Genomic DNA, 17,316 nt, shown 5'->3' on the forward strand with positions numbered 1-17,316 from the left:
GGGATGGAAATTCACCCAAGTCAAGCAGAAGGATGGCATAATAGTCAGCGTTACTCCAGTGCTCTCCACATTGACAAAGGCAACCTGTTGATCAGCCCTTACTATATAAGTGGACATGCTTAAGGTTTGTTACACATAAGATCATTTCAGTTAGGTAAAGTAGTACAAAAGGCAAACGTGTGGAATTTTTCTTCCTGTTAGTCCTTCACGCTGAGGTCCTGTTTCTGCTTTAATGGATACTATGCAGAGAAAGCTGTTAAACCTTATTCATTATTCTTTTCTTGTGCTTAATAACCCTTAATAGACCTTAATTAACTCACACCAAGTAATCCATATGCAAGCCTACTCCAACATCAGCCAATGACATATCATTACCATACAAAAAGCAACTTCTCTAGGGAGGGGTGGCAGATGCAACCCTCTGATAACAAAGAGAATAATCTCTCTTATCTGCATGTTGCAGAGATATTTTAATAAGCTCCACTGATACAACAAAACATGCAGCTGAGGCACACAGCTTCAATGGAAACTCTATGGGGCCATAAATATATAAAACTGTAGAAACGCATGGATGCTAAAGGGAGGAGGAGTTTGGATTTGATATCCCGCTTTATCACTACCCGAAGGAGTCTCAAAGCAGCTAACAATCTCCTTTCCCCTCCTCCCCCACAACAGACACCCTGTGAGGTGGGTGGGGCTGAGAGACTTCAAAGAAGTGTGACTAGCCCAAGGTCACCCAGCAGCTGCATGTGGAGGAGCGGAGACACGAACCCGGTTCCCCAGATTACGAGTCTACCGCTCTTAACCACTACACCACACTGGCTCTCTCAGGGGGCCAGGACAAAGTACATTATTAATATAAGAACTTACTTGGGCACCTAAACTAGAGTGAATGTATCCGTGTTTTTTTGCAAGTTGGTTTAATACTGCAGCAAAACAGGATCCTAAAACAAATGAAGCCATAAAGAGTCTTGTGAGGTGTGGGGAACATTTGGCCTTCCAGGAGTTGCTAAACTACTGGAAACATGGCTAATAATGGCCAGAGTTGATGGGAGTTGCAGTTCAACAACATCCAGCGGGCCACAGGTTCCCCACACCTGTCTTGAAGACTAATAAACAGATATGGTTGAATGTGTTTTTATGGGCCAGAGTCCATTTCATCACATGCATGTTGTGGTAATCTATCTGCATGTAGACAGAAGAACAAAAAAGGTCAAACAATGCAAGAGTTGCCCGATGAAGAGCACAAATGAATAAAGAAACCAAACAAACAAGAGATCCAGCCAATGGAACATAGGAAGCTGCCAGGGTTTCAGGCAGGAATCTCTCCTAGTCCTACGTGAAATGCTGTGAGTTGAACCCAGGACCTTCTGAACATCTTAAGCTCCCTAGTCCTCCTCAGGTCCCTAGATCATTCTTCCCACCTTAGTACCACAGGTCCTAAGGTGCTGACAGGAAGCTAGCACGTTTTGATTACCACCCTTTTCAATGCATTATTTCCCCCCTGTCTTTCAGTATCATTATTAGTTCTTTTCATTCCATTTTAATTTTTTGTTGTCTCATTGTTATTTCCATTCACATTTGTTTTAGTAGATTGCAGTGGTATCCCCCTTAGATAGTTATTGCTCTGGGGCCTTGCGTATGAGTCTTTCTTAATTAACCTGTTTTGTTTTGTTTTATTTATTCTTCACTCAGTCTTATTATTATTGCTATGTGTGAGAGCCAAGAGATTTTTGTTTCATTTCTCAACAGTCTCAGCGTATTGCTATTTATCATCATCATCATCATCATCATATATTATTACTCACTGTTTGTGTTGGTCTGGTGTGTGCCACAACACACAGGTACACATATCTTGTCAAATCCCTGAGCTACATGAAATGATTGTGGAAGTTTCCATTCCCTACTTGTTTGATTAAGTCTTCATAATCTTTTCCTGCCTCAAAGGCATATTTTTCCCTAAATAGCTACTATCCATGTAATGAAAACACCTAAAATGTGAAAAATCTACTTCCATGCTCTGAAAATGCTTGCATAGAGAAATAGCACAAAATCTTGGTAACAGGATGCTTCCCCACAACACAGAAAATCTACTGCATATTTCTTATTCTGTGGAGTAAAAAAAACCTACTATGAGATTGATCATTATGAACTACCAGGGCAAAGAAATGACTTAAGTGTTCAGTCCAGCCCCAGTCATACTTTACTGGTGTTGTTGTTGCTGCAGCAGCAGATGGGCAAGTATGTTGTTGTTGCAATCCAACATGCACTAACATGGGTGTAGGTCTCATTGAACTCAGTTGGGCTTTCTTCTGACTGTCTTCTTATGCTTAATATTGTACAGCACTGTAAAGTACTATAAACTTCAGAGGTCTGGGTTGCACTGCTGCAGGTAAACAAATCAGAATAGTATATGCAAGAACGGGGCACCCTGTGTTGAAGGGGCAGCAAAGTTGTGCTGTTGACTGCCTCTAATATCAAGTAGTTCCCTTGCCCTGCCCAGCAGCATCCATACACTGAGCTTGGGTGTCTGTAGTAGGGAACCCTATGGATGTAGCCTCTGACAAATTAGGCTAACACAGGACTGCATGGAAGCCTACACACAGAGGCTTCTGTACTGCAGATGTATACACTTTATGTGCAACCGCTTAGGGCAAGGAGCTACATGACATTGAGGGCAGAGCCAGTGGTGCAACCCTGCATCCCTTTAAAATGAGGAGCCTCATTCATGTCCTTAACAAATAAAGGGGGCTAATGAATCTGGTTATTCGCAACACATTCCATGGAAAGCAAAAAGAGATGCTAGAAGGAAAAGATTATTACTTAGTTCATTAAATTTATACGCCAACTGATTGCAAAAAACCTCAAAGAGGTTTACAAAGAGATAAAACCATAAAATCATGGTTTTATGATTATGGTTTTATGATATTTACAATATTGATATTTACAATATTTTTAAAACATACAAGAAGTTAAAATACTAAAACAGATCAAAATTCACAACAGCTTTTTCTAAGTATCTGCGTTGTTGTTGTTGTTTAGTCGTGTCCGACTCTTCGTGACCCCATGGACCATAGCACGCCAGGCACTTCTGTCTTCTACTGCCTCCCGCAGTTTGGTCAAAGTCATGTTCGTAGCTTCGAGAACACTGTCCAACCATCTCGTCCTGTGTTGTCCCCTTCTCCTTGTGCCCTCAGTCGTCCCCAACATCAGGGTCTATTCCAGGGAGTCTTCTCTTCTCATGAGGTGGCCAAAGTATTGGAGCCTCAGCTTCACGATCTGTCCTTCCAGTGAGCACTCAGGGCTGATTTCCTTAAGAATGGATAGGTTTGATCTTCTTGCAGTCCATGGCACTCTCAAGAGTCTCCTCCAGCATTATAATTTAAAAGCATCCATTCTTCGGCGATCAGCCTTCTTTATGGTCCAGCTCTCACTTCCATACATCACTACTGGAAAAACCATAGCTTTAACTATATGGACTTTGGTCGGCAAGGTGATGTCTCTGCTTTTTAAGATGCTGTCTAGGTTTGTCATTGCTTTTCTCCCAAGAAGCAGGCATCTTTTAATTTCGTGACTGCTGTCACCATCTGCAGTGATCAAGGAGCCCAAGAAAGTAAATTCTCTCACTGCCTCCATTTCTTCCCCTTCTCTTTGCCAGGAGGTGATGGGACCAGTGGCCATGATCTTGGTTTTTTAATGTTGAGCTTCAGACCATATTTTGCGCTCTCCTCTTTCACCCTCATTAAAAGGTTCTTTAATTCCTCCTCACTTCCTGCCATCCAGGTTGTGTCATCTGCATATCTGAGGTTATTGATATTTCTTCCGGCAATCTTAATTCCGTTTTGGGATTCATCTAGTCCAGCCTCTCGCATGATGAATTCTGCATATAAGTTAAATAAGCAGGGAGACAATATACAACCTTGTCGTAGTCCTTTCCCAATTTTGAACCTATCAGTTATTCCATATCCAGTTCTAACTGTAGCTTCTTGTCCCACATAGAGATTTCTCAGGAGACAGATGAGGTGATCAGGCACTCCCATTTCTTTAAGAACTTGCCATAGTTTGCTGTGGTCGACACAGTCAAAGGCTTTTGCATAGTCAATGAAGCAGAAGTAGACGTTTTTCTGGAACTCTCTAGCTTTCTCCATAATCCAGCGCATGTTTGCTATTTGGTCTCTGGTTCCTCTGCCCCTTCGAAATCTGCGTAGGCTTGACTAAACAAGGATGTATTTACCAGGTGCCAAAAAGAATACAGTGAAGGCACCTGCTTGGTATCAATAGGCAGGGAGTTCCACCGCTATGGCAGTTGCATTCACTCAGCAAGGAAGCAAAAAATAACCCACAACTACAAGCAGCACAAACACTCTTACCTGCAGCCAAATATTAAACAGGTCAAGGAACTGTTATAGCGCAAAACACACACACTCACTGGCTGGGAGAACAGACCAGGCAAAGACAAGGGCGACACAAAGCCAACCCCTCCCTGTTTTTCTGTGGGCTTGCTCTCCTTTTTACCTTCTTTTGCCAAGCTCAGCTCTGAGGGACAATTCACAATATCATGTAGAGGCAATACTCTGAAGAAGGCCGAATTACGTATCAGACTGCATTGCTAGTGGAAACGTATGTCTCAATAAGAATGAAATCTATGTGCTCACATGTGGATGTCACCATAAATGGGGCCAACCCAGTGCTATTTTTCTAGGAAAAGAAGTGCCAAAACTCACCAAGGAATGCCTCCCTTATTCTCTTATAATGCCATTGGTGAGAGGAGCCAGAATGGAGTTCCAGCGAGTTCCTGCTTTGCTTAGAAACAGGCACTGAGAATAATGAGTAAAAACCATGCTCTGACAATCCCACTTCTGTGGAATGTCCAAATCAGCCTGAAGGGGTTCTCAGTTCATTAGGATCACACAAACGTCTCTTTATGATTGGTCAAAGCGTGAACAAAAGTCATAATACAAGGAACCAGCAAAACATGCCGCTGAAATCCCGAATAAAAATATCGTTGAAACCCTTTCATTTGTTGCTGGTAATTAATACAATTATAGTCATCTTATTTTATTATGTCTTTATTCTGTCAGCTGAGACTATTTATAGTGAAACTTGGTTGATTCACCATAATTTCATTCCTCCCACAGCCCATTTCAGCCCTGTGCTCAGAAAACTGTATAAATTTATTTTGTATTTTAATATCACAGCGTCTGAAGGCTTAAAAAGGTCTAGAAGTTATAAATTAAATAAAGTTGTGTGGTACTGAATAATCACTGCTGGTGGGAGGCCAGGTCACATGATCCTCAGGATTCTGGGAGCTATTTGGAAGTCTTCAAGGCAATAACTGTAGCCAGTTTTTTGCACACTCTAGCACACACCTTCATTTCTGGGCACTGACAATGGTGTGAAGAAGGGAGGGAGAAAAGGAACAGGCCTTTGTTAAATAATTCTAGTATGTTACATTTTTTATTGTGAAAGGTACAGAGAAAACCACATTTACATATAAAATTAAATGTCAGTTGGAAATACATTTTTTCTATGTCCTGTGTATTTTATTATACACTTTTTCTATACTGTTGAAAAGGATTTCCTGTCACTTCTTCAAGGCTAGAGTGGGAAACAAAATCCTTGAGCTAAAAAACAAATTCCATAATCATTCAAGTTCGTTCTCTTTCTCTCATCTCTCGCTTTGTATCTGTGAAAGGAGGTGATTATTTTAAAGCAGTTAGTAAACACAATACATTAAGCATTATTTTAAAAATTAATAAATCATACAACCATACATTTTAAAAAATTAATTAATTACTATGGGCAGTATATTTGTTTGTATATAAAAACGGCAGATTTAAATTATGCAACACAATGACATCACTAAGAGAGGCAGAAGGGTAAGAGATTGTATTGTGCTGTAACACAAAGTAATTACATATAAATAAGAACTCAAAAAAGGTCAAGGCTTTGGTCCCTGAGTGAATACATTTTGTACAGCCTTTCACAAAGCTTCTAGGTAGGGAATTGATTGATTTACTAAATTTCTAGGCCGCTTTTCATTGACATGAATCGCAAAGTGGCTTACAAACAATAAATAACAATAACATAATGGAACACCACAAATACAACATCAAATATATAGAGTTACAATCTATAAAACACCATTAACAAAACAACTAAAACAAAATAAGCAAAACAACATCATCATCATAATTACAACAAAAGTTATATTATAGGATTCACAAAGTACTATAGCATTCATAGTCTGTTGAACAATATTAGCAACAGTAACAAAATAGCATCCAAAAAATACGCTAAGCACTGTTGAATTCATACACACACTCTCCCCATCACCAGGACTCATAATCTTGCACTCTATTCAGTTCACTAAAAGACATCTACACATAATGCCTGTGGCAGCAACTCCATTCTGAAGGCTCATAGGGCTGGAGGGTGGGTCAAGGCAAGGCGGGTGGGAAAAGACATTGGTTAGTGGCCAGAACAAAGTCTCTCTCCCTTCCCCACACCCAACAAGGTAAATGCATCTCAGTGCCCCAACCTTTCTGAAAAGCTGGTGAGCAACTGCTTGTGATGGACGGGAACATCCCAAGGCACTGAGAAGGGGGAATTTAAAAGAATTAAGTGGGAAGAGTTAAGGGAGAGTGTGACGGTTACCTCAACCTGCATGTAACTCCCAGACGTTTCACGGTCCGTTGGTACCTGCACCAACCACGTTTTAATTCCGCTGCCACCAACCAGTATATGTCTGGTAATCTCTCCACTCACTCCAGTCAGGGATAACGTTGGAACAAATTTAGATTTAGTACATAAGCATGTGGTTTCCAAAAGATTAGTTCTTATTTTCTTTCATAACAGTTCCAGACTTCACCTTCCACAGTGTTCAAAAGGAAACCCACCCACTCCACCAGGGAGATGATACCACCAATGGCAGCAGAGTCTGAATCCAACCCATTGAATTTGCAGCAAGGAAAAAACTTACACAACATGGTAGGACCCTTATGTAGTATGCATCAGACACTGGTTCATCTAGTTCAGTACCTGGGAACTTTTGCATGCAAAGCAGAGGCAAAGCTGGTGTTTCACCTCTGAGCCATGGGCCCTTCACTAGCACACCCATTTCACTACTTGCATGACAGTAATACAGTCATACCTCAGAAGTCGAACAGAGTCCATTCAGAAACCAAGGCGCAGCTTCTGGAAGCCATGGAACCCGTGGTGGATGTTAGGGTTCCAAAGAATGTTTGCAAACTGGAACTATCATTTCTGGGTTTGCAGCGTCTGGGAGCCAAAACATTCAAGTCGTAAGGCGTTTGACTTCCGAGGTACGAGTGTACTGCCATTATATTGACCAACCTAAAAAATATCATACTAATAATGACTGCAAGCAATTTGCAAGCCTGCTGTAAAAGCACCTGTGGGCAGAAAAATATTTGTCTTCAGTCGGCGGTGTTTATGAAATGCAAATTCCAATATTCGGCTCCTTGCAAAAATGTGTCCCTACATGTGGAATTTCATGATAAAAAGCTTTAATGTCCCTGTTTTCTCTTGATAAACCCTGCTGGTTTACTGACGCGTGAATGTGCTGAAATTGAATTACTGTACAACAGCAATTACTTCTCGCAGTACACCTATAATGGAAATCAATTCTGCAGTGAACACCAGATAGCCAGAAAAAGGGGGCAAGAAAGAAAGTAAAAACTATTAAGGGGGGGGAATCTCCCTTTCTTCTGTAAGGCTAAGGCATTAAGGCTTCAAGAAAGAAAGAGAAGAATATATACTCTACTGCACTTCAGAAAGTAGGGATTTTAGTGTTATCAATGTAAATCAAACAGCCATCTTTAAAAGCACTTTACATAAGTAAAATGAAAACTTAAAAACATTTCATGCCACAGAAAAGTTTAAGCAATAAGGCTGGTGACTGCATTTGGCACATGACCTTTACAAAGCCTGGTCAATTTCTTGGGTGTTTTTTCTTCTTCTTCTATGGGCTTTCTTCAAATGAATATAATGAAAGCAACATGACTCTTTCTCTTCTTCCCAGGTTCCTTATTGTGGCAGACAGAATGTTCTCATCATTTGTAAAAATATACACTCTGTAATTGACTAGATAATGTGTGCCTGAACAAACAAAACAGTGTTTGATTTCAGGTTCCTCCAACACATGCTTGATTATTCAAACAATAATTAAGGTGTTTGCTTGTAAAGAGGCTGGCAAATTCATTCATTTATATACCACCATTCCTCCTGAAGGAACCCAAGCCAGTGTGCAACATAAAAAAAAATACAACATGATGCATCCAAGCCAAATTTGAAGCATGTTGATGCAACACAGGCTGAATTACTTTAGCCTTCTACTCCAGATGTCTTCAACTACAAGTCCCATCATCCCCAGCCAGCATGGCCAATTGCCAGAGATAATGGGAAGTGTAGTCCAAAACATTTGGAGGGCACCAGGTTGGAGAAGACTGGATTAAATAGTCATAGAAAGAACATGGAAGAAAACATTTACATTCACTTGAATTTTCAGCACCAACTAAGAAGAATAAGTGTTTAAGAATATGCAACTGCTTAGTTTTCAGAAATCAAGATATCATCTTGCCTATGAAGACTTGACAACTGACAGAATCCAAGCTTTGTTTAATAAAACAAGAAGTGTATCCTGGGAAGCCAAAGAGGAAAATGCTCAATAAGGGAGTTTGAGGATGTCTTTGTTTGGTGGCTTTTGGCCAATTCTCTTCAGAAATAATTGAGAGAACATTCAGAATTAAATTAGGGAAGAATAAAATAAAGCATATATGAGAGTCGGACCTTCAGATGGGCACGTGTACCAATTCAAATATATTAGTCAATTGATTTGCCCAAATATTTATTTCATAGCCTGTCTACAAGTTTTGTTGGTGATATTATGTAAGTATTAATGACAATCGTATTCTACCATTAAAACATCATATTAATCAGCTGTTTGGACTGCCCAGCCTAGAGGATGTATAAATTGCACATAGAATAGGCCAGCTGAGGAACATTAGAACAGAATAGAAACATTTTTTTTGTCACTGGAAGTATTTCAAAAATCACCAACGCTACTAATTACAATTTCCTCCAAATGTTCCAGGTATGCTTAAAAAAATACTCTGCAATAATCCTCTTCTACTCTCAAACAATAACTCTCTCAATGAAAAACATGCTGTGTTAGCACAGATGATTTTCAGCTAATTCAATTAGTTGCTAGGAGACCATTTCAGTCAATGATATCATTTGAAAATAAAAAAACAGTAGTAATATTTAGATCTCTGAGCATCTTGCATTGTATCATGCTTGTGGCAATGGAGACTGTCAGTGAAGAGCAGTGAGGAAGGTGCCCTATTATTATTATTATTATTATTATTATTATTATTATTATTATTATTATTACTACTACTGATGTTGCTGCTACTACTACTATTAATTAATTAAATTTGTACACTTCTCTTCATCCAAAGATCACAGGACAGTTCACAACATAAAAATACAAAATGAGAACACAAAGTACATAATAAAACAAAAACAAACCAATAACCCCATCCCCCTTTTAACATTTAAAAGGCCATAAAATGTTAATCAGTCAAAGCAGATTAACTAGATAGGTAGATAGATTAATTAATTAATTAATTGGAGGCCCTAAACCTTGGGGTCTCAAATTTCAGCAGTGCCTTGTGCAACACCAAAATATGAAAGCTTTTGCCTCTTGCGCTCCATTCTAAAGCATATTTGTGGCATCCCCTGCGGTGCCCCGGAGGCTTCATGCCCAGTGTGACCGAACCAGTTACACTCCCCTAAATACTGTTTTTATTTTCATTAAAACAGGTTTATTCAAAAGTTACACTCCAGCTTTGTCCACTGCCATAATATCACAGAATGATCACTCCAGTCTTCAATCCCTCATCACTGTCAGGAAGTCCTTGAAGTATTGTGGTCCTGAGCTGTTAAAGGCTTTAGAACAGGCATCCCCAAACTGCGGCCCTCCAGATGTTTTGGCCTACAACTCCCATGATCCCTAGCTAACAAGACCAGTGGTCGGGGAAGATAGGAATTGTAGTCCAAAACATCTGGCTGAAGTTTGGGGGTGCCTGCTTTAGAAGGTCAAAACCAGCACTTTAAATTGGACCTAAAACTAATTGGCAGCCATTGCAGTCGGGCCAGGATCAGTCTAATGTGCACAAAACGTCTTGCCCCAATGAGCAATCTGGCCGCCAAATTCTGCACCAACTGAAGTTTCCAAGCCATCTTCAGAGGCAGCCCCATGTATAACACATTGCAGTAATCTAACCTAGAAGTTACCAGAGCATGGACTACAGACGCTAGCCTATCCGTATCCAGATAGGGGCACAGCTGGGCTACCAGCCAAAGCTGATGGAAGGCACTCCACGCCACTGAGGCCACCTGAGCTTCAAGCAACAGCAAAGGATCTAAAAGTACCCCCAAGCTACATACCTGTTCCTTCAGAAGGAGTGTAACCCCACCAAGAGCAGGCAACCTCCCATCCATCCAGCCTAGGGAACCACCCACTAACAGTGCCTCAGTCTTATCAGGACTGAGCTTCAGTTTGTTGGCTCTAATCTGAGGCAACGAAACAGTCCAGCACTTCCACTCCCTGAGGAGCCCCACACAGAAGGCTCCACTCCATGCAGAGCAGCTAGGAGTTGCCACTCTTTAGAGTTCTGTAAGCTGTCTCTTCCTTCTCAAATCCTCTCCTTGATTGATTTCTAATCAGAGAGACCAGTAGAGGGGACAATCCATGATGCGCACACAAGCGTGAGAAAGATGAGGAAGCCAACAAAGAGATTTAAAGTGGTAGTGGGAGTTGAAATCTAGCCATAACTGGAGAGTGACTAATTCCCCAGCACTGATCTACAAAATCAGGGCAGTGTGGTAGCTACTGCTCAAATACAGTATGTTATCTGACCCTGAGTTTCCAACTTTTTATACTATTCATAAAGTACTTAGATTTCCACTGGCCAATCAAAAAGCAGATAAGCACTACTGTCTGATAGAGGGTACTTAACTAACTTGTCCAACACAAGGGGAGATGAGAAATGGCGACCTTAGCTGGACTATAGGATCAGGCTGCTTCATCTAAACATTGCAAAGGGTCACCAGAGAATGGATTCTAAAAGCAGAGCGGTTTTTACAATTCCAGCACAGCAGGATTCAGAAAGAAGCAGATCTTCTGCAACAATTTTCTGCCAGCTTAAAATAACTGGTCCTTTGAATCTCTGCATGACAGAAATTATGTGTGCCTAAGTCCACCCCAAGCTGCAATTGATCAAAATATCCCTAATCTTCTTCTTGCTCTAGAATTTTCTCTTACATAATTTAGCCTGCCATTCTTACCCCTCTGCACAATCCATTCTGGTTTTGCTAGTTGCAGGGAGGGGAAATGAGCTCTGCAGGGCATAGAATCTCCTCAAATGAAAATGTTCCTCAGCCACCCCACTGGCTTCAGAGGTCTCAGCACATTTAGCATATCTTCACACATATCATCATTTTTAAAAAGGAAGCAATAAGACTCAACAACCTGAGTCCTGTGTCCAATACACTTTTTGCACTCTTGCTCATTTGCAGGAAAACACACAGTCCTGCTTACTGAACCAGGAAATCTTTTGTTTGCTTTTCATTCCTTTTTAAATGTGTTCTTCATATAATATGGTTGTTTGTTTTTACTTTTTTTTTTAGTCCTTGCAGATTGAACTGAAAAGTCCACAGTAACTAATCTTCAGGAAAGTCCTCTTAGAAAGACAAAATAGCTATAGTAAAAAGCCATGTACCAATTACTGGCAACATGGCTTTCAAAATAATTCATGTGCTTCTACAGTACAGGCAGATTCTGAGATCTAATTCCCAGTCTCTGACTGTGAATTGTTTTCTTTTGTAAGAAATATTGACTATGGAGTACAGCATGTATGTGTCACAAGTATGCACCAATCACAGAGTGTAGCAACCAGGAAAGTGAGGAAGGAATTATGGGGCTGCATCCATTTTTACTCCTCTGGTGTACACAGTTTGCTAAAAAACGTGTATACATCCTTTGATATTGACATATGTTTTCTAAATAAAACACTCCCCAGAAGGAATTTGAAATGCGCAGAAGAAAGAGAAAACGTAGTATCAAATGATTAAGGTTTCTGTTTTGTTTGTATCAAAACAGATATTTAGTACTCTTTCAGATCTTCTCTTATAGAATGCCACATATAGCGTACTGTAGTTCTCCCGAGGCCTTTCTGTCGGTCCATTTCTACACCATCATACTGAGATGCCAGGAGTACAAGCTCGTTACCCAAAACATAAAAGAAAATTTTATCTGCTACCTACCCGTACAGCTTCAGACTTTTTGTGAAACATCTCCTCCATATTTTTTGCCAGCTTCTTCACAAGCTGAAGACCATCAATTTCTTCTACAGTAACATCCTTCTCATATTCTTTATATTTCTGCAGGAGAAAAAGAAGTTGCTCAGTGGAACAGCAGAGCTAATCTAATGCAATTAGATACATGGTGTAACTTCTCAAGCTTCATGGGGAAATACTTATTTTGCTGTGTAACCTGCAATCATAGAATCGTAGCGCTGGAAAGGATACCAAGGGTAATTAGTCCAACTCCCTGCAATGCAGGAATCTTTTGCCCAACCCAAGGGCTCAAACACACAACCCTGAGATTAAGAGTCTCATGCTCTACCGACTGAGCTATGATTCAGACCTGGAGATGCTTAACACACACACACACACACACACACACACACACACACACACACACACACACACACATTACTGGAGGAAAAGAAATGAGTTGCTAGGTGGTTCCCAAAGATTTAAAAAAGCAGGCTATTTCACCCACACTTTTACATTCAGTTACCTATGTGCTGTGATTTGCCCTACCTGTGGGTCCATTGGCCATGCTTAAGCCTTGATTCAGGGCTAATCCAAAGGTTATGCCCCATAATGCTCTGCTGTACAGCACTCCCACCAAAAAGTCCATAATGTACAGTAGCAATTGGTGATGCACGGTTGTCAAATGTAAGGTGCATCCATGCCGCCCTGATCCCACCCACCACCACTCTGCCCCAACCCAATCCCATCCAGGTAAGCTGTTGCAATGTGTGGTACTGCCCCACAACACCAGCTGCTATTGGCTGGCCCCTTCCAAGCCTCTCTCATGGGGGTGGGAGGGGGGAACATGGAGAAAGTGTCACATCACTTTTGTTTTCCTCTTATTCACAGTTTTAAGTGTTGTAACTTGATTGACATTGGTACGAATAGCAATACTATGTGTTCTAAAGATACCCTATTCTTCGCTCCATAGGACGCACCTGACCATAGGACACACCTAGTTTTTAGAGGAGGAAAACAAGAAAAAAAATATTTTGCTTTCTTGAATTGTCCTAGGCATAGCAGCTAACACCTAGAGGCCTAGGTGCCTTTGCCCCCCCCCTTAAATATTTGAGGAAGCTTCTTTTGCAAAGGGGGAAAGTTCCTTTTTTTTAAGGATCAGCTCAAAGTTGTGCAGCTTTTTTTTGTAAATGAGAAAAGCCCCGCTTTGGGGGGGGGGTCAGTTCAGAGTTGTGCATCTTTTTTGCAAAGGGGGAAAGCTCCATTTTTAGGATCAGCTCAAAGTTGCTGAGTTTCCTTGCAAAGGGGAAAAATTCCTGTTTTTATGGGGTTCAACTCACAATTCTGCAACTTCTCTAGGAAAGGAAAGGGACCCATTTCTACAGTTTCCAGACTGATAATCTAATCAGCCAGTCACATGTCTCCCTCTGCAGACAACAATTGAGCCCAGGCCAGGAGGGACTGGGGAGGAAGCTAGCTCTCTTATCTCCCTCCCCGATCTCTTGCAATCAGCTGCTGAGCGGGTTCCTTTCAACGCACTCATTCCCTCTTGTTAGCCTTTAGCTCTTTCTTATATATATATTTTTAAAAAGCACGATCTGCCTTTAGCCCCTGGGAAATTCGGCTCCAGTGACCACACATTCGCTCCATAAGACGCACAGACATTTCTTCTTGCTTTTTAGGTGCGTCTTATGGAACGAAAAATACAGTACTTGGATTTATACTTTCCTTCCAGGCTCTTTGAGGCATTTTACCCCTTTTTAATGCATCAAAACGTGCAGTAGTAAGAAGAAAGCATTCTAACGTGCCTTTTAAGTAGGTTCTGCTGGCAAACCTGCCTATATGAACCGTAATAACCAAATTAACAGCATGAGCCAATGCATATTTACTCAGAAGCAAATGCTATTATGTTCAGTGTGTCTGTTTTTTACTCACAGGAAACTCTATACATGATTGCACAGGTTCTTTTACAAGGGAAAAAAAGAACTATATTGGATTAGTTTAACAAGGGTGCTTCTCCTTCCACCTGCCCATTTTCTTTACAAACAGAACATGCCAGGGTTTGCACAATTTCTCCCTCAATTTGTGAGCAATTTGTCATCATCAACAAGAAAGTATGCTTTTTTCTCATCCCTTTGATCATATTGTCTAAGATCAATAGCTACTTCCTTCCCATTTTGATTAGGGCAAATCAGAAGATGACAGTGAACAGAAGAAACAGGCAGATTACAAGTCAAAACCATCAGTATTCAGTTATTGAAATCAAAGTTAAATTTGCTTTCCTTATTTTATCCCAACCCAAATCCTCAAGGATTTATATACTCCCTGGAATTGGAGGTTTCACTTTTCACAGGATTGGAAGAGCTGTGTGTGTGTTTCAAGAAAACACGCAGTGAGAGAGATAGGAGTGCTGAATATAAGAAACAGCTGAGTAACTGCAGACATTTCAGGCAAACTGGTTGCATTAAAGGTTTAATGTTTCCCTCAAGGATCATGGTTGGGTTTTCTTAAAATCAATATCTAAAACAACTGCCTTAAAAAATGACTTTACTCATTATACTGACAGGTCAAGAGGCAGAGACATGGGCATACGCAGTGCAGGGCAGGGGGAGCCACTGCCCCCCCAGAAGAAGAATAAGCAAAAAAATTAATAAATGGAGGGGCGCTGCACAGGCAGAGACATGGGTGTACCCAGCGCGGGGCAGGGGGGTGCTGCCCCCCCCCCAGAAGAAGAAAAAGCAAATAAATAAATAAATGGAGGGGGCACTGAGCTGGCTAGCCCGCCCGCTGCCGCCCGCTGCTGCCTGCAGGGCCGTCTCTAGGCCCGGGCTGGGGGGCGCCAGGGGGCCTGGCCACCAGGGGCGCTGTGGGGAGGAGGACACGGGAGGCGATTCTCCTCTGAGGCCGCTGCTACTGTGCGCGTCTTCCTCTGGAAGCTGCGGGTGCCTCTGGCGCGACCCACAAGAAGAGATGCCGCCGCTTGCCGCTGCGCTCTCGCCTGCCCACCTCACGCTCGGGCCGGCAGCCACGCTCCTCCTCCTCCTCCAGCTGCTGCTCTGTGTGTCGGGCGGCGCAGCTGTGGGCATGTTGGGCGTCGCGCTGCTGCTGCCCGTCGGGGCAGCGCCCTGGCTGTGAGTAGCGCTCGCTCGGGGTTGGGGGGGCGGATGCGCTGCCAGCCAGAGGAGCGAGTTGATGCAGACCCCCGAGTTGTGGGCCTAAGTCATGGGCCTTCCACTGCTAGAAGGGGCTGTGCTGGCGTGAGAGCCGGAGCCCAGAATCACTGCCATGCCAGGGAGAGGAAAAGCCGGTCCCGGGCCTGCGCCCAGGGCACAGATGCTAACCTCACAGGTGGAGCTGCAGGAGGCTCTGGGCCACGAGGGGCGGGCAAGTGTCACCTGCTTTGGCCAGGGGCCCCAGAAGCGAGCCGAGCGGAGCCTTTTGGGGAAGCCAGGCACCAGCAGGTCTCTGGCCCAGTGCCCGCTGGCATCTCACGGTGGGGTTGAGAGACTCCTGCATGAAATCCCGGAGAGCTGTTGCTGCCAGTCAGTGCAGACAGTACGGGTCTGATTCAGTTACAGTATAAGGCGGCTTGAGAGGCTAAATGGCGCCCAGTAATTGCTCCCAGTAATTTCTTCACTGGTCATCACAGGTATGGTTTCTGTCACAAACAACAAGTTTCTACAGATATGAAAAGGTACTTGATAATATTGAAACCATTTCAGTTCTTCTCTGTGGGACAGTAGTTTTTAAAACCCAGTGCTCAAACTTCCCACTGCTGTATGTTTTGCCAGAAGCTGATAAGACTACACCATGCACAGTGACTCCCAGATCTCTAAATTTAGTTCCATTAGTTTTGAGCTGGCTTCTGACATATCTTGTTTTGAGCCAACTACTGCAAAACTGCCAGTCTGGCTGAGGGTCTTATGACGGAAATATATCTGCAACAATGTTTGTACTGGGTCATCTTCAGAACTGCCAAATATGTCATTGGGCCAAATACAATCTCATATCTGCTACCTTGTGTATTTTCTGAAAAGGATTGTGGGGTATGTATGCAAACATTTAAATAGAATAAAGCACAAAAGTGATATTTCTAAGAAGTAACCAAACACCCTGCAGGGCCCTGGAACAAATAACTTTCTTCACCTGCAAAGCTCCCGCTCCCGAAGTGACTGCGGCTTGTTTACTTTGAGATCTGTTGCGACTGACAGCCAGAACCAACGCTTGTTTACCAGGAAAGAAGGTCCCTTCAAGAAGTCTAGAAGAGCTTGCTCTGCAGGAAAACCTTCTTTGGAGGTTTTCAAGCAGATCTTGCATAGGGGGTTGGACTAGATGACCTGGTCTCCGTAGCCCCGCCCACATTCCCACTTTGTGGCCCCCCTCCCATGCCTTGGCCCCGCCCTTCCCCCCCCTAGTTTTGATCCTGGGTACGCCCCTGGGCAGAGAGGCAATTCCCCATCATGTTTATTTCTGATAAGAACATATTTGATTCTGATAAAGGATCTCTCCTTAGCAACCGACCTTAGTCTTCCTTAAAGTTTGCTAATGAATGCACTCAGCTTATATATGTTACGCAGTACTGGCAAAACATGCAACCAAAAGTTGGGTTTGAGCATGGTTCTTGATAATGCCAAAGTTGCAGGTTCAATCCCCAGAAGGAAGCATATTCTTGTATGGCAGGGAGTTGAACTAGATGATCCTTGGGATCCCTTCCAACTCTATGATTCTATCCTAAAATGTGGGGAGTGCATCCTCACCACCTAGCAGGAGTCCTCCTTTTCAGAGTTATTTCAAGCCAGCCAGGCCCTTCTCCAAAACACTCTATCCTAGAACCTGCTGGGACTCTAATTCCCATCAGCCCTTGCCATCATGGTCAGTATCCAGTGATGATGGGAGTTGTGGTCCAACAATCACATTGGGGACCTCTGGTCTATCCCATTTTTCCTTCTTAAT

At 42.4% G+C, this 17,316-nt stretch overlaps 1 protein-coding gene across 4 annotated transcripts in view; it reads right to left on the reverse strand.

The window, feature by feature from the left end:
- The window catches only part of CACNA2D3 (calcium voltage-gated channel auxiliary subunit alpha2delta 3), a 511,446-nt gene that overhangs the window by 370,896 nt on the left and 123,234 nt on the right, over window positions 1–17,316 (reverse strand). For all 4 annotated transcript variants that reach the window (XM_060271434.1, XM_060271435.1, XM_060271432.1 and 1 more), the window contains exon 3: window positions 12,352–12,468. In XM_060271434.1, coding sequence (XP_060127417.1) covers window positions 12,352–12,468 — 117 coding nt within the window. The remainder of the gene's footprint in view (window positions 1–12,351; window positions 12,469–17,316) is intronic.

This window comes from Zootoca vivipara, chromosome 2 (genome assembly GCF_963506605.1).
Source record: "Zootoca vivipara chromosome 2, rZooViv1.1, whole genome shotgun sequence".
In the NCBI taxonomy this organism is placed as follows: domain Eukaryota; kingdom Metazoa; phylum Chordata; class Lepidosauria; order Squamata; family Lacertidae; genus Zootoca; species Zootoca vivipara.